Source organism: Drosophila virilis, chromosome X, assembly GCF_030788295.1.
Source record: "Drosophila virilis strain 15010-1051.87 chromosome X, Dvir_AGI_RSII-ME, whole genome shotgun sequence".
Taxonomy (NCBI): Eukaryota; Metazoa; Arthropoda; class Insecta; order Diptera; family Drosophilidae; genus Drosophila; species Drosophila virilis.
Genome location: NC_091543.1, coordinates 3662857 through 3682187, shown reverse-complemented (window position 1 = coordinate 3682187; position 19331 = coordinate 3662857). Strand labels below are relative to the sequence as shown.

The following is a 19331-nucleotide window of genomic DNA, read 5'->3' as shown; positions in this document are numbered from 1 at the left end:
TAAAGTTGTAATTGTGTATTTTACAACACCTTAACCAGCAATATGACTATCGATAGCGTGCAAAACGTTAGCTTTTGTGTGAATGGCAAAACAGCGCTGCAGCCCTGGCACGCTTTCATAACCAACCCAGCTGCTAATATCGTTGTTTCATTTATTTAATTGTTAATATTTGTGAAATAAAATGAGTTCCCTTAGGCTATTGACGCCGCTGCAACTAAACCTGACACTGGCGCGCAGCTATGGCAAACACAATAAGAAGTTCCTGTACAAAGATGGCAAGAAATACGAGAATATTATATACTATCCCAGGTGAGTGCAGACCCGGCACATTACGATTTCCTCAAAAGTAAAGCACACAACTTGCAGGACGCCCGACCATCAGGATCCGCCAGTGGAGCCTGCCAAGCTGTTTCGGGTGCAGCGCATAAAGCCCGTTAAGGGTAATCCGTTCTGGGAGAAGCGCCTGCTCAAAGATCTGGGCCTGGATGGCAAACAAAGCGATTTTACCGTGGTGAAGAACATACCCGAAAACAATGCACGCCTATGGAAAATAAAGCATCTGATAAAAGTGACACCCATAACATTTCCATACGGCGAGCCCACGCCACAGGACATTAAGCACACGATACTCAAGGAGAACGGCGAGTGCCTGGTGACCAAGGACATTGGACCTGTTGAGGTGCGCGATGCTGCCCGGGAAGCTTTCGACAAGCAGCCCAAGCGCCTGGATACGGAGCTGCTGCGAAAAGATTCACGACTCAAATGGCTGAATCCCTGGTAGATTCATTCAGTTTTAATATAAAATAGAATTGTGCATATATATATATATACATAATTAAACAAATTAAAAGTATATAAGGCCCAATGAGAGCTTATCACACGGATGACTGCGGCAGATTAAGGTGCTCTCAGCTCGTTGACGACCATTGCGACTTTCTTCTCAATCGTCTTGCAACCGGATGTGGCAAACATGCTATACTTGGGATCATAGTTAACAGCATTATTGACAACAGTATTGACATCTTGCTGTTTTGGCCGGATGTGCCAGCGCTGGAACTCGGCCTCCACGCACTGGACAATGTGCGCCTTTTCAAGCGCCAAAAATGGTATATAATGATCGATGACGTGTGCCTCGATCATGTTGGTCTTTTTGAGGCCGCCCTCCATATTGTAGGCAGACATTTTCAGCATTTCCTCAAAGTCGGAGAGTCGCGTATCTTCACGCTGTGTACCCTTTTTCATAAGCTCGGCCAAATGATCGGAGATGCGCACACCTGCCGTATTGGATAGAAATATAAATATGGCTTTGGTATAGTCGGTGCCCTTCACATTGGCCGCATAGTCCACCAGCGAGGTAAGCGTATCGAAGACACCAATTGGCATCTTGTCCACCTCATCGAATATGAACAGGGAGCGTGGACAATCCTGTATAAATTCACGCACCTCACGATTAATGCGCTCCTTATACTCATTGATACGGCCGGGATGAGCAAAATCCGCACGACCCAAATACTTGTGAACATATTTACTTTTGGCACCCTCCACGTAAAGCGCTTGCGCTATTTGATCAGCAACAAAACTCTTGCCCGTGCCGGGCGTTCCATGAAAGCTCATGACCAGCGGCTTGCGGGACGGACTATCCGATTTGAGATGCGCAACAAGCGCGGGCATAACGTGCTGCTGCACCATATGCTGCCCAAATAGTGTTTGCGACAGTGATTCGTATAGCTCTGCAAAGTGGCTGCGTTTAGAGGTGTTCAACATGGGTGTTCAACTAACTTACTTGTCATGTTGCCCGGAATGCTACGGTCGTCGCAGCACTCATAGAGCCGACAATAGGTTTGACTTTTGAAATAGCCAAAACCAATGGCGCCCACGCCGGCAGCAATGCCGATCGATATGGGCTCTATGCAGTTGACTATACTAATGCTATTTATAACAACAATAAGCAATAAAAATCGAAATTTAATCATTTTAAATGCATTTGTAAACGGCATTTTACACTTTGTCCTATTGTCTAAATCCGCCAGTTGTCGGGGCATTGCTAAAAGTATCGATGTTTCGACAAGTGCAAACTATTCTATCGCAATTTGCCAAAAAAATATCGATACTCGAAGCTTTCGCTACGCAAACTAGTGTTACAGATGCGCTATTTTCAAGCTACATTTGGCTATTTTTATGGATCGTCAGCTGGTAACATCCGATGGCATCTCAATGACTAGCGCTATCAATCTTCTGTATTGCCAGTTTGTGCTTAAGAAACCATTTTAGCTTTTTTAAGACTGGATTCAGTTACTTTTTTAAAGCGGCAGTTGATAACACCGAACGCAAGTTTTTTCAAATTCGATAATAGCTTGTTGGCTTCTAAATCGATTAAAGTTTGTAATAATCAGCATATTTAAAAACTGACTATATTGTCAGCGCGGCAATGTGTTCATTCGGCATTTCAGTTTATAATTTTAATATACCGCCAAAGTACTCAGATTCTCAAGTATCGAGCATAGTATTGTCGAACTATCGCTTGTTTGTCGTGATTCGATTAATCGATAAATACAAAAAAATAAACAAGCGTCGTCGTTGCAGTTTGTATTCGCACCAAATAGTTGGATGTCATTTTAAAGCGATTTGCCGTGGATAATACGCTTGCAAGAACGATGGCTCAAAACCAGGTGCTACTGGAGACCTTTCAAGGCCAGTCCAATAATGCCAACAACATTGAAGCAACCAAATCGGCAATTACTAAAATGCTGGTACGCACCGAAAGATTCCAGACGCGCGTACGGAAGCACATAGACGAGAACTATACCGAATTTATGCCCAATCACACATCACCGGACATCTTTCTGGAGAAGTCAAGCACTCTGGGCGAAGAGATCAACGAACTGCTTGCCTCCGTTGGCGAAGAGGGTCTGGCCGCCTTGAACGATGCGAGCGCTGAGCTGGCCAACAGCAGCCGGGATTTGCGTGAAATGATGCTGGGCCTGCGCGTTAGCGAGCATATACTCAAGCTAGACGATTTGTTTCAGTGCGTGGAGGACGCCAAGGGCAACAAGGATTGCCTGGTGGTGCTCGATTTGATGGGCAAGCTGCGCAGCCTAATCTATGGCGAGGGTGCAACGGATGCCATACCGCCCGATGTGGAGCGCATCTTTCACTCCCTGGAATGCTACGAATCCATCAAGGTGAAATATCACGTGCAGGCCCATCTGTTGCAACAGAATCTGCAGGAGCGATTCGATCGTCTGGTACAATTGAATTGCAAATCGTTTCCGACATCGAAGTGCGTAACGCTGCTGCTCAGCAAGGATGAGGCACAGCTGCAGGATATTGTGATGGCATTGTTCCAGGAACGCTACAATCCCTCCAAGCTGTGCACCTTTCTGCTGGATCACTGTATCGAGCCACTCATTCAAAAGCCGGTGTCCGTTGAGTACAACGATATGGCCAAGGATGGCAGCCACATCCAGCTAACGCTTTCCTATTCAATCAAGGAGCAGGAGACATCTCCATTGCTGCGTCCCAACTATAAGGATGTCTTCGAACACTTCCGCCTGCTGCTGCAGACCCTGGCCAGCATTAATGTCAGCCTCAATGGCACCCAGCATGTCTTTAGCATTATTGGAGATCATGTCAAGGATCGCATGCTACGGCTGCTTGTCGACGAATGCCTTATACCAGCTGTGCCTGAGACCATGGACGAGTATAATAACTCAACGCTGTGCGTGGATGTCGCCCAATTCGAACAGCAATTGGCCGATACGTTTCTCATCAATCCCGAACAAGATACCGCCCTCAGCGAGTTCACCAAACAATTTGACACATATTATCGCAATAGGCTGTCCGCCCGTGTCCTTGCCACAGCACGCGAGATTATACAGCGTGATCTGCAGGACATGACGCTGGTGGCCCCAAACAATCTGTCCTCTAATGTGGCCAGTGATCCATTCCTATTCCCACGCTGCATGATCTCCAAGAGTGCACAGGTAAGCACCATCAAATCTCAATCCCCAAATTCCCATTTCAATATCTAATTTGTTGCGTCTTCTGTAGGAGTTTGTCAAGCTTATGGATCGTGTGCTGCGACAGCCGACAGATAAGGTTGCCGAGGATGCGCCCGATCCGTTGGGCGGCGTCGTCGGCCTGCTGCTGGAGACGTACATTGATGAGGTGCCCAAGGTGCACAAGAAGCTGCTGCAGAGCATACCGCAACAATCGGCGCTGTTCCATAACAATTGCATGTACCTAACCCATTGGGTGGCACAGCATGCTAACAAGGGCATCGATAGCTTCCCATCGCTGGTCAAAATGCTGCAGGCGACGGGTACCAAACATTTGCGCGTCCAGGTCAACTATCAGGAGTCCATACTGATGGACATAATGAGCGGGTTTGGCAAGTATTTTTTCCTAATCATACATAGATGCAGTTAAAACTAAACGCGCCTTTGCTTTGTTCAGAGTTCGAAAGTCCGCATACGCTGGGCACGGGTCCGCTGCGGCTGGTGCGTCAGTGCCTGCGCCAGCTGGAGCTGCTAAAGAATGTGTGGCAGCAGGTGCTGCCGGAGAATGTTTACAATAGCAGCTTCTGTGAGCTGTTGCATGCCTTTACCAATGAGCTGGTTCGGCGCGTTTTCAAGCTGCGCGACATTTCGGCAACCATGGCCAGCGAGCTGAGTGACCTCATCGATGTGGTGCTGGAGAAGGCGCCGCTACTCTTTCAGGACAAGCATGAGGTGGTGCATGTGCGCTCCTGGCTCAAACTGCAACAGCTCAAGATCATGATGAACGCCTCGCTCAAGGAGTTCACCGAGCTGTGGTGCGATGGCGCCGGTCCGCTAACCGCCAACTATCAGGCCAGCGAAATAAAGCATCTGATACGTGCGCTCTTCCAGGACACGGATCGACGCGCCAAGGCCATTACGCAGATCGTTTAACAGCCGCAATCAATATCATTATCAATAGTCTACGTTTTAATTTTAATGCAAAATAAATTTGAATACAGCGTACAAACTAACATTAAATATTGTGCTGCTCAGCTTAGCTCATCTCGTGCCTGGCCTGCAGCATGAGCGGACGGAGCTGCTCCAACAGCAGCCGATGATCCCGGCCATGTGTCACGTTCAATATGCGCTGCGCCTCCTGCAAATGATGAACCGCCTGCTTGTAGTTGCGCTCATACAGCTGTATCTTGCCCAGTTTCATGTGCAGCAGGCCCAACAGCGGATTCCAGGCGCCATGGTACTTGGCAAAGCCGGGCAACAGCTGCTGCCCATACTCCAGCGCGTCTGTCCACTTGCCCACATTGATGGCAGCCTCGAAGGCTGCGTCCAGTGTCTTCACGTGCCAAACGTTCAGCGGATGCAGCACGCCACGCTGCTTTGCCAGGCAGACCTTGCACACGTCCAGATCTGCAATGGGGTAAGCGAGGGGTTTTGATTGTATTAAGCGATCAAAGCCCAACTAGCAAATACCCTATAATCCCCTTGATAACATCGAACGTAGAACTACAATATAGTATACATTCTGGTCCTACTTACAGGCCACCTCCTTCATGGAGTCCAGGCTGCTCTGCGTCAGCGACATGATCTCATTGTAGGCGCTACGCAATTCTGGCGTTACGCTGGCATCGCAGCTTTGACACTTGGCCAGATCAATGTTGACGCTGGCATCGCAGCTCGCATTTGGACAGACGGCGGCGGTCATTTCGTGCATCTCCTGGGGATCAATGCACTTGCTGCAGACGCATAGAAAATAATAATGCTCCTTGAGATCGGCGCGTCGCTGTTCGGGCGTATTGAGTAGATCGATGTAGCTTATGTAGATCTTAGACCAGTCCAGGCACGGTAAATCCTCAATGGCGTGCACATGCAGCTCGTTGCCCTCAAATGTGGCCACAGCGTTCGGCTGGCAGCTGTGATCCGTAATGGATACGCCCAAATAAATGGCAGTCGCTATGGAGTTCATCTCGGCGTCCAGTATATTGAAGCCGTTCGTTATGAGCTGCAATAAACAAGGATTACTATCATCACAGATAACTAGACGAGGCCGGAAGCTCGCCGCATCTCGACCAGACTTGAGCAACAGCCGGCATTAATTATGATTTGTGTCGCATGTGTTGGGCAATTGATAGAGATTTTGTGCATTTTATAACAGCTGTGTTCAGGCTCCTGGCTAAGCTTTCCATCCACTTCCCGTACTGTCTAGAACCCCACGCTTTATACATAGAGTTAGATCAGAGACAGCACCCAATGAGCCCCAGGTCTAGGATTGTTGCCTGTTCAACGTGACCCCAGCAGCTGCCGGCAGCTGGCAGCAGCTAATTGACAGCTGGCAGCGGGCCAACGAAACGAAAGCGAAATGTGCCAGAGCCGTGAGACGGCAGCTTTGTACGTGGTTTAGAGCAGCACAGCCGCGTCATGCATTTCATGCTCAAACAGCACTTACACGGCCATAAATGCTCATCAGTTCGGTGGGATTGGGCACTGTACTGCCGCTGCTGTCGGTCATCATTTCCGTGAGCACGGCGTGCAATGATTCCAGATGCTCCCGACGCTTCGGATCGTTTTTGATCTCCGCGTAATCTGCAAAATCGTAAAGCTAAATAACTGATGCCGCAATTTGGATTATGTGTAACGACTCACGCGACATCAAATCGCGAAACTTGCGCGAGCCATGCGCCGTGTAGTAGCCACGCTCCAGATCGCCGCCGTGCTCCAGACGCAGTATCAGGCGGCACAGCATGCGCGCCGCGTCGGGCACAATGCGGGGCAGGGCGCGCTTGAGGAAGGGGCATTCGTGCTTGTGCAGTGGCCAGGCCTGTTGCTGGCAGGCGCGATTGCAATATGACACATAACGGCAATTGGAGCACTTGAGCACCTTCACCCTGCAATCGAGATTTGTCAATTTAATGGCGCTGGCGAGAGCATGCGGCGTGTTAACTTACGCCTCCAGGCAATTGTCGCAGCGCTCCAGCCGATATTTAGACTTAAGCACATAGGCAAAGGGCTTCTCGGTTAAAATGCGCGTACCACGTTTGATTTCCAGCCTTGTGGTTGAGGACGTTGCGGGCAATTCCATTGCGGCCAGTGCTTAAAACATAATGAATAGAGAACGCACACCTGCCAGCAGCTTAAATTAATATTGCATTTTCCTATATTCAAATTTCGAATGCTTTTGCGGCACCTATTTCTATATTTAGCGCACGGGCGGCACAAACAAAACACAATTTACGCAAGCAAAGGCAAAACAGCAGTCCGCATTAGCCGTACGCGCAGCTACCCTGCAAAATACTTTACAGTATTTTTAAAATATATTTCGCGAAAAATTGATTGGCAACACTGGCTGTCAGGCTTGCTCATTTCTAAATAAGCATGTTAATATTTAAATTTGACTGATTATAGCATTAATTTTAGCTACGGCAACAGTGTTGATAAAATTAAGTGGACTACAGTCGCAATATACCCGCTTAAGTATAGGGATATAGGGTATTCGACATCCATACATATGCGTATTTATGACAAGAACATTAGTGGCTTTCCTGCAGCAGGTGGTTTTAAATAAAGCTGCACCTCAAACAAGCTATACCCAAATGCCCTATGGGCATTTTCAGCAATAGTTTATCTTATCTAATTCATTAAAATGCGATCCAATAATTTTACTCTTTTCACAAAGTGAAGAAATAATCACACAGCTTGAGAACATTGTTTGCAGGAGAGCAAATGTTGGAGTGTCGCTAATGTTGCACAGCTTCTCTGGCCCACGCTGGCAACGCTGTGAGAGCGTCAGCACATTCGTGACGTCACATTTCATAGCTCTTTATGATTTAAGCGCGTAAATAAACGACCTGCACACAAGCAAGCACAATTGTTGGGCGCCGTCAGAGCGTATTGTTTTTTATTTCGTTTTTGTTATTTAGCAAACTTATAGCTTAGACACAGTGTACTGTTTATTGGTAACACATGCGGTATGCTTCGGGCATTAAAAAAAAAATAAAAGGATTTTACATATTCTTCAACATCAACTTCAATATCCCCTCTTTAGGCATCGACGCCATGCCACACACTGCATACACACCCACAGGACTCCACACACGTCGCCGTTTTCTAATTGTTCTGAGGCTTGGACCATTCAACACTGAGGATCAAGTGATCGTAGCCATGTCCGTTCAGTATTTCTATGGCCGCCGCCGCATCCTTGCGCTGCTTGAAGTGTACGTAGGCGAAACCCTTGCAGAGGCCGGTGTTCTTGTCGCGCGCCAGGTACATCTTGCTCTGTGGGCCAATCTTCTTTACCAGCTCTTCCAGATCGGCCTCGGTCATCGACTCCGACAGATTGGAGATGCGTATGGCGGCCGTATCGTCCCGTCCACGCATACCCATGCCGCCCTTTTGGCTGTCCTTGAGGAATGGCGGCACATATTTGCCGGATTTGGGTGCATCGACGGCCGCAGAGGCAGCGGCAGCGGCCTTCTTCTCCATAAGATTCGTATCCATGGCGGTACCTTTGTAGGGACAATTGACCGACCAATGCTCACCGTTGCAAATACGGCACTTGGCAATGTTCTTGGAGGGATCCAGCAACGGATCGTTTGCCTTCTCATCCTCCTTAGAGTTGAGGAACTGCATTATGATCTCTTCGGACACCATTGTGGTCTGCGAATTGGGGCCGGGCTTATCGTTCTTCGAATCACCAAATTTGGTCCAGGTGCGGCGCTTGGCAACAGTTTTTGGCACCACCTGCTTGGATATTTTGTAAGTGCGCACCACTTTTGTTTTCTTATCATCCTTGTTGTATTTGTATTCGGTCACATATTTGTGGCCATTCTCAATGGTCTCCGTTGTTGGTGGCAGGCCGCCGTAGTCCAGCTCCACCTCATCGGCCCAACTTGATTTGATTGTTTCAACGCCCGGCATCTGTAATTCATGCACGTAAAATGTGAATATGTATTTGCTGCTGTCAGGGTGCATCGTTTACGTTCATTTACCTTGTTTTGCTATGCAAATGGACAACGAAAATGTAATACAAAAATTCGCCACGAGTTTGCAGATTGCGTCCGCACCACGAAAAGAGTCAGTTAGGGATGCGAGTTGATTGTCGATAGGCACTTATCGCACTGCATCGATATCGACAAGGGGCGCACCAAAGAAATGCTCAAAGCCATAGCTTCATATTGAGTTGGATATTCATTGTCAACTTCATTCATAATATCTGTAAATCACTATAATTTGTAGTGTATAATGGCAATTAATTATGCTATTGCATGTTATCGATATTGCCGGTAGCTTCGGACAATATATCGTGCAATTTAATTCCGAACATCGCGATTGTTGTAAGTCGATACCTTATCAATATGCCTACACCCATCTCTATCTTATTAATTCTTGCGAGTAGAAAACATTAGTACATTAACACAACAATAACAAAAGAAAAGAAAATAGCCGAAATACAATACATATACGTACTTACTTAATTGCCAGCTGAACGACTACCTCAAAGAAATTCCAGCGCCAAAAACTACGCGGATGGCCAAATAATTCACTGTGCCCAACGGGTACACACACAAAAACACACAAATATTAAACAAATACACACACGAGAAAAATGGAATAAATTTATAGGCGGACATAGCAAGCCTTTGCGTAAACAATAATCAAAGTAGGTATGACAGGCGTCCAGTTACCATTTCGCTAGAAACGTATTAATTCAGTTTCTATAAATTCTCCGTGTTTGTTAGTTGTTTTTTTTTTTGTTTTTTTCTGTTTCAAAAAAAAAAAACCCCTCCCCAAAAAAAAGGAAAAAAAATAAAAAAAAAACAAAAAAAAAAATTTAAGAAGCTTCAACAAATATATATTTATACAGACAGCGCAAAATTGATTAAGTTATACAACAATGAGCAGTCAGGGACACCACAAGATGCAGGGCGGACGTAGCGGCGGTCTGGCAACGCTGGCCAACGGCAAAAATCACACAGATGCGACGGATGAGATTGATCTGGGCGATCGCTTCTCCGCGGACATTGCTCGTCTCTGCATGAACGAACGCTATGCAGATGTTGAATTTATTGTCGAGGAGCAACGTTTGCCGGCACATCGCGCCATTTTGGCGGCACGCAGCGAATACTTTCGTGCCCTGCTCTATGGCGGCATGTCGGAGGCAACACAACGTGAAATCTCACTGGAGGTGCCGCTAGATCCGTTCAAGGTGCTGTTACGCTACATATACTCGGGCACCCTATCGCTGGCCACACTGGACGAGGACGCTGTCATCGGTGTGCTGGGCATGGCCAATCAGTATGGCTTCGGGGATCTGGAAATGGCCATATCCAAATACTTGCGTCAGTATCTGGCATTGAACAATGTCTGCATGATACTGGATGCTGCACGCCTCTATAATCTCGAGGAGCTGACCCAGGTCTGTCACATGTTTATGGATCGCAATGCCGCCGACTTGCTGCAGCACGATTCCTTCAAAATGCTTTCAAAGGTGAGTCTGTTCTGGGAGCGTCGCAAGAATTCGTAATTGATTGATTGATTTTCCATTTGTAGGAATCGCTGAAGGAGGTGCTGCGCCGCGACTGCTTCTTTGCGCCGGAGGTGCAAATCTTTCTGGCCGTCTGGAAATGGAGCCGTTATAATCCCGATATTGATATCAAAACCGTTGTCTCCTATGTGCGTCTGCCGCTCATGAATCTCGAGCATTTGCTGCAAGTGGTGCGCCCGTCCGGCATATTGGAACCGGACAAAATACTGGACGCCATCGATGAGCGAAGCACATCAAAGACTCTGCCCTATCGTGCCGCACTCTGGCCCGAGGAGAATGTGGCCACAGCCAAATATCTATCGCGTTGCATTCAGGGTGAATGTCGTTCGGCTTTGCTAGACGGCGATGTCACCTCATACGATATGGAGCATGGCTATACGCGTCACTGCATCACGGACAGCAATGATGCCGGCATTGTTGTTGAATTGGGCACCATGTGCATGGTCAATCATATACGAATGCTGCTCTGGGATCGCGACAGTCGCGCCTACTCGTATTTCGTTGAGGTCTCCGGCAATCAGCAGCAATGGGAGCGTGTGATTGATTACAGTGAATACCATTGCCGTTCTTGGCAGTTTTTATACTTTGAGGCGCGTCCCGTGCGCTATATACGGCTCGTGGGCACACAGAACACGGTCAATCGGGTGAGTTGCCGTTGTCTAAGCTCTTGAAAGGATTTATTTAATTTATAACTTTGCCTTTTAGGTTTTTCATGTGGTTGGCCTGGAGGCCATGCACACATCGAATTCACCCAAAATCATAGACGGATTTGTTGCGCCCGTTGCGAATGTGGCCACCATTGAGATGAGCGCCATTGTCACCGACGGCGTCAGTCGGACACGCAATGCACTCATCAATGGCGATTTTTCACGCTACGATTGGGATTCGGGCTATACGTGCCATCAGCTGGGCAGCGGCGAGATTGTTGTGCGTCTGGGTCAGCCCTATTATGTGGGCTCAATGCGTCTGCTTCTGTGGGACTGCGATGATCGCACTTACAGCTTCTATATCGAGACTTCGACAAATCGCAAGAATTGGCAAATCGTTGTCGATAAGCGCAATGAGAAGGCGCGTTCCTGGCAGAATTTCCATTTTACACCGCGTCCCATTGTCTTTATACGCATTGTGGGCACACGCAATACGGCAAACGAGGTAGGTCCGAAAGTCATCAAAGCTTCGATACAATACTGATTAGGCTATTCCATAGATATTTCACTGCGTTCATCTGGAGTGCCCCACACAGGACGAGAACTATCTCAAGAAGATAGCCGAGCAGAAAAAGGAGCGTGAGCGTGAACAATCGCTGGAGCTGGAGGATGAGATTGCATCGACATCGCGCGCCGCTGCTGCACTTTCCTTGTCGCAGGTCGTATTCCCAGCCGCCGCCGGCTTGCGCTGGCCACTCAACTCCACAGCTGCCGCAGCGAATGTCTCCAATGAGACGGACTTGCCTCGTGAGCCGCACGCAAATCCGTCTGCATCGGCAGCTGGCTCACCCTCGTCAACAGCATCATCGCCCAAGCGTTCCCCGGTGCCATTGCCAGACAAGCAGCAGCAGCAGCAACAGCAACCAAGGCCACAGTCTCCGCCGGAGGAGGTGCCACATGAACGCGAGGCTGAAAGGCCGCTCGTAGAGCTGGCCGTTGAGGCTGAGCAGCCGCCGCCGGCTGATGGCTGAATGTGTGTGTGTGAGAGATTTGTACTCACCCTCCAACTTGCCCCCCGCCCCCTACGCAATTTAGACATTTTGAACGCGGTCTATGTTTTATTTTTATATATGTCGCAACTCGAAATACTCCTGTGGTCAAATGCGCTGTTATTTACTTAAATTTGTACAAGCGAACACTGTACAATTGTTTTTTACACACACATATGCCCAGCAGCGATACAATTTAATTCTAAGTATTAACTTTAATTACACTAAATTATACTACAAGTATGTACATACACACACACACACACATACACATGTCCAGCCAATGCGTCTCAACAAATGGCATCATCTGAACCCAATGACACTTAACAATTGCTTGTACAAATGCTTATATATATATATATATTATACTAAACTCTTTCGTTGATGCTATTGTGTTGACACGCCTGAGCCGTTGCGTTTAATCCAAAATGGTTGAAAATTGTTTATTCTGTGTAAGCTTTAATTGTTTATTGCAAAACATTTTGTTACGTACGTGTTATGCACTTAATAAATAAATAATATGCATGACTAACGGTTACTCTCATTCAATTAAAGCTGGTCAGCTCAGTTTTTTCGTTAATCTAAAAGTTCATGTATAAGCATTTAATTTAATTACAATTACTACGATTTAAAGAAGCTGCCGATTGTTCGATGCGCAGTGTCGTATATCGATAACTTTATTGCGATATAACAAAACGATATTTGTTCGAAAACTATGTAACACTGGCTGCCGATAATTGTACGTGCAGTATCGATTAATTGAGTTAAAAATTTATTAGGTTTTTAGGCGTCTATTAGGTAGTACATTTAACATTTTTGTGAACATGAGTGATATGGTGCCATCGTTGCCATTTCCTATGCATCCCAAAATGCATGGAGATCAGGCGCCAGCATTTACCGCCAAAGAGGATGAAGAGGAGCGCCGGCACATACAGAAAGTGCAGAATGCCTTTCAGTACTACAGGTGGGTGCATGGAATTGTAAACAAACGGTATTTAAGCCAAACGCGCTGATGCAAATTACTACCCGCAGCACACACTAACACACATATATGCACATATGCGTGCACATGTGTGTATGCGTGCATGTGCATGTTCAACAGCTGATAACGAAAATCAATTTAAGCGGCTTAACATGTGCACATGTGTGCCTGTGTGTCTGTGTGGGTGTGTGGGTGTATGTATGCGTGTTTGTATGCATGTATATGTAGGACACTTGCTCTAATCGTTTATTTTGCTCCAAACAGACGTTATGCCTACCTAAGGGTTAACAAAACGGAGGATTACCTTAACAGTTTGTCCATGGAAGATCAGCGTCTGCTCTCCAAATACCGCAAGCATTTGGACAACGTGCGCAGCTGCATTGACGGCAATCAGTCTGTGATCCGAGAGATTTTGCGCGATCGTGTCCTCTATCCAACTGGCGATGGCGACGCGGACATCGAACTGGAGGAGGCGCCCGACCATGTGCGACACGGCGACATGGATCAAGTGAGTGGGAACAGCCACTACAGCCATTTCTCATACCAGTATATTTCCTGTTACATTTTCCATTTAATTACGCTCAGTGGACAAAAATAGAGAAACGTTAAAGCAGTGCTAGGGTTAAGATACCGTTCGCCAAAGCATACCTAACCTAACTTTTGCTCGTAAGGGAATATATCGATTCCCATATGCATATATATATATATATATATATATATATATTCTTCAATATCCCATCCATCTATCTGTTCACATTTTGTTTTATTATTAAGCAGCTTATATTTTTATTTTCAAGAATATTTGCTAAATATCGATTCCCAACCTCACCTTTGTATATGAGGCTTTTGGTGTAGCATAACTTTCTCTGAGTACAGCGTATATAGCTAATATATAGGTATTTGATCATCTAAGATAACTGTTGTGCATGCCAATCCTGAATTATGTAGCTGTAGAGATTTAAGTTAAATTATCTGACTCCTGTTCGATTCATCTTATCAAGTCAGTCAACTACATATTGTATGTATGTATGTATGTATGTGTGTATGTGTGTGTGTATGTCAGTGTGTGCATTTATGTATGTACATATATGTGTATATGTGTGCATGCATCTTTGTTTTCTAAAGCCAAACGCACACCTAGCTAATTTGTCGCTGTGCTGCAAATTTAAATAAAAAGAAATTTTTACCAAGTGCTCTCCTCCTCGATTCTCAAGAATTCAAGTAGTCTCTGGAGTTTTTCACGCTAAGCGAATCGTGTAGTAGCTTTTTTGTGGCTTATTTTTGGCTATTTTTTTGGCTTTATTTTGTACAAATGTATGTGTGTAGATTTGTATGTTTGTACATGTGTATGTATGTTTGTGTGTACATATGTATGTATATATGTGTGTATGTATGTATGTATATTTGTGTGTATGTATTTATGTACATATATATGTTTGTACATATGCATGTACGTATGTACATATGTATGTATATATGTATGTACATATGTATGTATATATGTATGTGCATATGTATGTACACATGTATGTATGTACACATGTATGTATGTACACATGTATGTATGTATATACATATGCATGTATGTGCACATGTATGTATGTACATATGTATGTATGCATACATGTAAGCATGCATACATGTAAGCATGCATACATGTAAGCATGCATACATGTAAGCATGCATGCATGTAAGCGTGCATGCATGTTTTCATGTATACAAAGCAAATGATCCGATCGGATGGTAAATAAAAAAGTTTCAATCAAACGTTTTTTCGCTATTTTTCCACACATTCGAGTGGAATCTCCCGAAACCCCGTCTTAGCGTGCAGCTCCATCACATAAGGTAAATACATGTAGAAATATCAAAAAATATTTGATAGATGTGTGTATATGCTAGAAAGTTGTATATATGTATATGCTATATAGATCGTTAGCTAGGCAGTCGGTTCTTTTTTGTCCACTGTAGCTTTCACTGCGAATCGATTGGCATGTTTCATTAGAAGACTTCGTTTTGTAATTGGTTTGCTTTGAAAAACTGTAAAGAACAAATCTCTATCTTAGACTAATTATCTTGTTGATGCTCATGATGATGATGATGATGTTATTGCTGATGATGTTGAACCTCTAAAAATTTTAAAGGCTCAGTCCACACTGAAACTGATCGCACGGGACTGGAGCGCCGAATGCGCCGTGGAGCGCGAACAGTCCTACAAGCCCATCATCGACAGCATCGAGGAGTATTACAAGCCAAGCGATTAGTGAGTATCAACTGATGTATCTATATATATATAAATGTAAAACTGAACAATTGATCGTTTGCAGCGCACTGAATGAGATTAAGATACTGGTGCCTGGCGCTGGCCTGGGCAGGCTCACCTACGAGCTGGCCTGTCGCGGTTATGCCTGCGAGGGCAACGAGTTCTCCTACTTTATGCTGATCGCCTCGAATTTCGTGCTCAATTTGTGCGACTATGAGAACAAGCATGTGCTCTATCCGTGGGTGCATCAGTATGTTAATAATATGCGACGCGCCGATCAGATTGCCTCGGTGCGTTTTCCCGATGTCTGTCCGGTTAGGAATCCGCCCAAGGGCAACATCGAGATGGCCGCTGGTGATTTCCTTGAGGTCTATAAAACGCCGGACGCCTACAACTGTGTCGCCACATGCTTCTTTATCGATTGTGCCAACAATGTTATTGATTTTATACGCACAATTTACAAGTGAGTCTGGCGGATGCAGTTGCGCCATGTTGTGCTCTGTTGTAATTTGTGTCGTTTTGCTTTGCAGAATTCTAGTGCCTGGCGGCATTTGGGTGAATCTCGGACCGCTGCTGTATCACTATAGCGACATCAATGGCCAGAACAGCATCGAGCCAACGTACGAGGATCTGATCATAATTATGGAGAGCGTTGGTTTCGATATATTGAGCTCACGGAGCGGCATACGCACCAAATATGCACAGAATCCGCTATCGATGAAGCAAAGCGAATACCAGAGCCTCTTCTGGGTATGCCGCAAGCCGCCCAACAACTACGAACAGCAAAAACAGAGGCAGCATCAGCGGCAGCAGCAGCGGGAGGAGGAGGATCAGCGTCCAAACAACGAGCCGCCAGACTTAATTGTGAACCAAAGCAACGAAAATGATCTCGATTTTGAGACTGAGGCAAAGCAAACGTGATATCGCACACACACACACACATCTTGACCATAAAACAACACCAGACCCCCCACCCACCCACCGCTCCTGCTAGCACAAATATATATATGTATATATATATATATATCTAGAGATATACGACGACACAAAGTAGTTAAATAAAACAAACGAATTTCAAATGCAGGACCAAAATGTAGACCCTGTCAACTGTTATCTGTTATCCAATAGCTTTGTTCTATCCAGGAAGTATCTCTTAGCTCCTTATATATAGTAGATATATACCATATATAGAGTAAATTTATATCATATATATATTCTCGAACAGAATGACAAGCTGTTTCCCTATCGACCAGCTGCATTTGCCTCCGTACAGTCTCAAGCTAGAAAAGTAAGCCCAGCTCTCAAATTCATAATTATTGTTACCAAAGTCCACAAGCTCTATTTTCTTCAAATCTTGCTCTCTTTCTTCAATATCGATAAATATCGATTTGTTATTCAACTAATGTCTGAGTTTAAAAGAGCCGAACATTTATCGATAACTGTGTTTATCGAACTGCCGATATTTATCGATTTTCAGCGACATCATCAAATCGATTACAAAATATTTCCTTTAATTCGATATTCACTAAACGATAAATATCGATTCCTAGACGTTTTTTTCCCAGCATTTTACGAGAATCATAGTCGATAATGATACCAAAAATTTGCAAGCATATTAAGCTTTATTGTAAATTCCCATTCCCCAGCTTACAAAATTAACCACCCCCCCTAGTTATGCTTGTAATGGAGAAGTAGGTTCGTAACCCCCCAAATTTTTTATCAAGATATATAGAAAAGGGTTTTTGCCACAATATATTATATATATATATATAAACGATCTGGTCGAATCAGACATCTGTATTGGAAAGTATCTATGCAAAGTTGCAAGTGAAAGACGTCCCATCCGGAATATATAATGCCTTCTTTCTCTTGATACCCTGTAAAGGCCGCACAATAGAGTCCGCCCGTCCCGTCCGTACACCCATCATCCAATAATAGTGCTAAGGCCTTAACATATATAAAGTATAGTATATACACAATATAATATGTCTATGTCTATGTTTATAAGTCTATATAGCTATCCTGCTCGAATGCATGCTGGGGCATGTCTCAGGACTCGTTGCGCCAGTTGGACTCGGGTCGCCATTTGGGGCGCAGCTCGAGATGCCGCAGCTTGATCTCCGCATAGATCTGCTCAAAGTTCTGGCTGCTTGCGGCGCATTTGCGTGACGTCTCCGCGAGCAGCTCGAACCAGAGCGTCTCGCTGAAATCGTTGCTCTGGCACATGGAGACGCGCACCATGCCGAAGACACGCTCCCGGAACTGACGCACCAGCTCCGCGGCGCCAGCATGATGGGCGACAGCCGCATTGCCATAGAATTCCGGCAGCAGCATGCTGTTGAGGGTGCGCGCCTCGCCGCGTCCTCGATAGATGGGCAGGCCGGTGCCCTCGAACAGCAGCTCCAACTGCCTGTCCAGACGCTCACGGCTGGCAGGCTCGTAATCCTGACGCTTGGCGCGCGTCCGGACAAACAACAACTGCGGCAGATAGTCACGTACATAGCCCTTGCAGGGTGTGCGCGGACGTAGACGCAGTGCGGCGTGCAGCAGACGCAGCTGCTCCAAACTGATCTCATCCAGGGCCAGCAGCAGCACATGACAGACGCTGAGCAGCTGCATCATGGTGGACAACGTTTGCAGATCCAAATAGTCCGCCTCCTTGGCCGTGCTGCCGCTCAGCATCGGCGCCGTATCCAGCAGCACATAACGCTCCCGGGTTATAAAGAACTGCAACGTTTCGGTGCGCGGTCGCAGCACCTGCTTGGAGGCGGCAGCGCAGCCGGAGGAACTACTGTTCGGCGCCTGCTGCGACTTGGCGCGTGGCCTGGTCGCAAACGTGCACTCGTCCGCCTCCGGCCCAAACAGATGCTGATAGTAGTCATAGTCGCTGGAGCGCTCCGTTGCCAACAGATTGAGCAGCGTGGATTTGCCCACGCTCTGTGCGCCCAGCACGCCGATTACCGCAAAGTCTGTGTTGCTCTTGTGGAAGAGTTTGCGTGCATTCGCATTGAACACGCCGTTCGCGACCAGCAGCGGCGTCGGCCTTGTCATGCGCGGCGGCGCCAGCGACTCCTGCTGGCCCGCCAGCGTGACGGTGCTGCTGCTGCTGCTGCTCGTGGTTCCAGTGCCAGTTCCATTTGTCTTCTCCTTGCCACAACTTGAGCTGGAGAGCGCAGCGCATACGTTGGATGTGTTGTTCATGGTGCTGGCGCCCGGGAAGGCGTTACGTTCGCTGTGGCTGTGGCGCGCATCGCTGCGATTGATGATAATGGTTTTAATGGATGTGGGAAGCTCATTGTTGCTGCCGCTGCTGCCACTGCCGGCATTCGATTCGGCCTCCTTTTTCAGCAATATCTTTGGCTGAACGACGGGCGTGCGTGACTCTTCGCGCCTGGCAATTGTCACCGGCGTTGTCGGCGACGGACCCGGACGTCCATCATCCTAAACAACAGCTGGTTAAGCATTTGCCGTCAACAATTAAAACGAAATCACATCGGGCACTCACCCGCTTTTTATTGCGAAAACGTCGACGGTTCTCTGCCATGCCCAGGCCAGACACAACGCAGCAAACAGTGTAACAAATGTTGGATGCAGTGCAGCAATGGAATTTTGGTTACCAGCTGAAGCTGGTTGTGAATTGTGCGTGTTGCCAGATGGCGGCAATTGTTTTAAGTCTGCTTTTGCGCAGAATTTAGCAGCACTGAAAATCTATTTGATGAACGATTAAAATAATCGATAGTTAATCGTCGCTTGGAATAATTTTTAAAATACTTATTTATATAGTGTACTACATGCACAACTAAGAAAAAGGATTTTCGGGCTAATGACAATAAAATACCTTCTTTAGAGATATATAA

The 19331-nt window shown here is 46.2% G+C and overlaps 8 protein-coding genes across 12 annotated transcripts; 4 read left to right on the top strand and 4 right to left on the bottom strand.

Moving 5' to 3' along the window:
• Positions 1–106: 106 nt before the first annotated feature.
• On the top strand, positions 107–858 carry mRpL30 (mitochondrial ribosomal protein L30). The gene is made up of 2 exons (XM_002057996.4): positions 107–309; positions 367–858. Exons 1-2 carry the CDS (start codon positions 182–184, stop codon positions 779–781), a joined length of 543 nt encoding a protein of 180 aa, XP_002058032.1. The 5' UTR covers positions 107–181; the 3' UTR covers positions 782–858.
• On the bottom strand, positions 772–2048 carry Torsin (torsin family member). The gene is made up of 2 exons (XM_002057997.4): positions 1784–2048; positions 772–1730 (listed from the first exon to the last, which is right to left on the bottom strand). The coding sequence occupies exons 1-2, from the start codon at positions 2040–2042 to the stop codon at positions 898–900; spliced, it is 1092 nt and encodes a 363-aa protein (XP_002058033.3). The 5' UTR covers positions 2043–2048; the 3' UTR covers positions 772–897.
• A 502-nt stretch (positions 2049–2550) lies between these two features.
• Positions 2551–5011, top strand: Zw10 (Zeste-white 10). The gene is made up of 3 exons (XM_002057998.4): positions 2551–3983; positions 4051–4390; positions 4456–5011. Exons 1-3 carry the CDS (start codon positions 2655–2657, stop codon positions 4929–4931), a joined length of 2145 nt encoding a protein of 714 aa, XP_002058034.1. The 5' UTR covers positions 2551–2654; the 3' UTR covers positions 4932–5011.
• Smyd3 (SET and MYND domain containing, class 3) lies at positions 4941–7278 on the bottom strand. Of its 2 annotated transcripts, XM_032440512.2 has the most exons (6): positions 7180–7268; positions 6941–7115; positions 6639–6880; positions 6442–6578; positions 5535–5997; positions 4941–5405 (listed from the first exon to the last, which is right to left on the bottom strand). In XM_032440512.2, the coding sequence occupies exons 2-6, from the start codon at positions 7072–7074 to the stop codon at positions 5035–5037; spliced, it is 1347 nt and encodes a 448-aa protein (XP_032296403.1). In that variant the 5' UTR covers positions 7075–7115; positions 7180–7268; the 3' UTR covers positions 4941–5034. The 2 variants fall into 2 exon arrangements, with proteins under 2 accessions (XP_032296403.1, XP_002058035.1); XM_002057999.4 differs by having other exon boundaries at positions 6941–7278.
• A 582-nt stretch (positions 7279–7860) lies between these two features.
• Positions 7861–9122, bottom strand: eIF3g1 (eukaryotic translation initiation factor 3 subunit g1). The gene is made up of 2 exons (XM_002058000.4): positions 8981–9122; positions 7861–8909 (listed from the first exon to the last, which is right to left on the bottom strand). The coding sequence occupies exon 2, from the start codon at positions 8907–8909 to the stop codon at positions 8100–8102; it is 810 nt and encodes a 269-aa protein (XP_002058036.1). The 5' UTR covers positions 8981–9122; the 3' UTR covers positions 7861–8099.
• A 255-nt stretch (positions 9123–9377) lies between these two features.
• BTBD9 (BTB (POZ) domain containing 9) lies at positions 9378–12764 on the top strand. Of its 3 annotated transcripts, none has more exons than XM_002058001.4 (5): positions 9378–9651; positions 9856–10479; positions 10542–11180; positions 11242–11688; positions 11744–12764. In XM_002058001.4, exons 2-5 carry the CDS (start codon positions 9886–9888, stop codon positions 12212–12214), a joined length of 2151 nt encoding a protein of 716 aa, XP_002058037.1. In that variant the 5' UTR covers positions 9378–9651; positions 9856–9885; the 3' UTR covers positions 12215–12764. The 3 variants fall into 3 exon arrangements, with proteins under 3 accessions (XP_002058037.1, XP_015025064.1, XP_032296401.1); XM_015169578.3 differs by having other exon boundaries at positions 9378–9655; XM_032440510.2 differs by lacking the exon at positions 9378–9651 and having other exon boundaries at positions 9775–10479.
• A 212-nt stretch (positions 12765–12976) lies between these two features.
• On the top strand, positions 12977–17466 carry LOC6634639 (carnosine N-methyltransferase). 2 transcript variants are annotated; one of them, XM_015169579.3, is made up of 5 exons: positions 12977–13196; positions 13479–13722; positions 15278–15474; positions 15539–15937; positions 16005–17466. In XM_015169579.3, exons 1-5 carry the CDS (start codon positions 13057–13059, stop codon positions 16393–16395), a joined length of 1371 nt encoding a protein of 456 aa, XP_015025065.1. In that variant the 5' UTR covers positions 12977–13056; the 3' UTR covers positions 16396–17466. The 2 variants fall into 2 exon arrangements, with proteins under 2 accessions (XP_015025065.1, XP_002058038.1); XM_002058002.4 differs by having other exon boundaries at positions 12978–13196; positions 15356–15474.
• On the bottom strand, positions 17078–19169 carry LOC6634640 (protein SMG9). The gene is made up of 2 exons (XM_002058003.4): positions 18980–19169; positions 17078–18915 (listed from the first exon to the last, which is right to left on the bottom strand). Exons 1-2 carry the CDS (start codon positions 19016–19018, stop codon positions 17524–17526), a joined length of 1431 nt encoding a protein of 476 aa, XP_002058039.1. The 5' UTR covers positions 19019–19169; the 3' UTR covers positions 17078–17523.
• Positions 19170–19331: the final 162 nt, after the last annotated feature.

What these genes read in the sequence shown, in the direction of transcription:
- Smyd3 (XM_002057999.4), bottom strand. Translation starts at nt 7,074, where the DNA reads ATGGAATTGCCCGCAACGTCCTCAACCACAAGGCTGGAAATCAAACGT. An exon ending in TGCGACAATTGCCTGGAGGC is followed by an intron (nt 6,881 to 6,940) that starts GTAAGTTAACAC and finishes TCTCGATTGCAG; the next exon opens with GGTGAAGGTGCTCAAGTGCT. An exon ending in GTTTCGCGATTTGATGTCGC is followed by an intron (nt 6,579 to 6,638) that starts GTGAGTCGTTAC and finishes ACGATTTTGCAG; the next exon opens with ATTACGCGGAGATCAAAAAC.
- LOC6634640 (XM_002058003.4), bottom strand. Translation starts at nt 19,018, where the DNA reads ATGGCAGAGAACCGTCGACGTTTTCGCAATAAAAAGCGG. An exon ending in GTTTTCGCAATAAAAAGCGG is followed by an intron (nt 18,916 to 18,979) that starts GTGAGTGCCCGA and finishes GCTGTTGTTTAG; the next exon opens with GATGATGGACGTCCGGGTCC.
- Torsin (XM_002057997.4), bottom strand. Translation starts at nt 2,042, where the DNA reads ATGCCCCGACAACTGGCGGATTTAGACAATAGGACAAAGTGTAAAATG. An exon ending in CATTCCGGGCAACATGACAA is followed by an intron (nt 1,731 to 1,783) that starts GTAAGTTAGTTG and finishes GCCACTTTGCAG; the next exon opens with AGCTATACGAATCACTGTCG.
- Zw10 (XM_002057998.4), top strand. Translation starts at nt 2,655, where the DNA reads ATGGCTCAAAACCAGGTGCTACTGGAGACCTTTCAAGGCCAGTCCAAT. An exon ending in TGATCTCCAAGAGTGCACAG is followed by an intron (nt 3,984 to 4,050) that starts GTAAGCACCATC and finishes CGTCTTCTGTAG; the next exon opens with GAGTTTGTCAAGCTTATGGA. An exon ending in GGACATAATGAGCGGGTTTG is followed by an intron (nt 4,391 to 4,455) that starts GCAAGTATTTTT and finishes TGCTTTGTTCAG; the next exon opens with AGTTCGAAAGTCCGCATACG.
- mRpL30 (XM_002057996.4), top strand. Translation starts at nt 182, where the DNA reads ATGAGTTCCCTTAGGCTATTGACGCCGCTGCAACTAAACCTGACACTG. An exon ending in AATATTATATACTATCCCAG is followed by an intron (nt 310 to 366) that starts GTGAGTGCAGAC and finishes CACAACTTGCAG; the next exon opens with GACGCCCGACCATCAGGATC.
- LOC6634639 (XM_015169579.3), top strand. Translation starts at nt 13,057, where the DNA reads ATGAGTGATATGGTGCCATCGTTGCCATTTCCTATGCATCCCAAAATG. An exon ending in GACACGGCGACATGGATCAA is followed by an intron (nt 13,723 to 15,277) that starts GTGAGTGGGAAC and finishes TCTCTATCTTAG; the next exon opens with ACTAATTATCTTGTTGATGC. An exon ending in TATTACAAGCCAAGCGATTA is followed by an intron (nt 15,475 to 15,538) that starts GTGAGTATCAAC and finishes GATCGTTTGCAG; the next exon opens with CGCACTGAATGAGATTAAGA.
- eIF3g1 (XM_002058000.4), bottom strand. Translation starts at nt 8,909, where the DNA reads ATGCCGGGCGTTGAAACAATCAAATCAAGTTGGGCCGATGAGGTGGAG.
- BTBD9 (XM_002058001.4), top strand. Translation starts at nt 9,886, where the DNA reads ATGAGCAGTCAGGGACACCACAAGATGCAGGGCGGACGTAGCGGCGGT. An exon ending in CCTTCAAAATGCTTTCAAAG is followed by an intron (nt 10,480 to 10,541) that starts GTGAGTCTGTTC and finishes TTCCATTTGTAG; the next exon opens with GAATCGCTGAAGGAGGTGCT. An exon ending in CACAGAACACGGTCAATCGG is followed by an intron (nt 11,181 to 11,241) that starts GTGAGTTGCCGT and finishes TTTGCCTTTTAG; the next exon opens with GTTTTTCATGTGGTTGGCCT.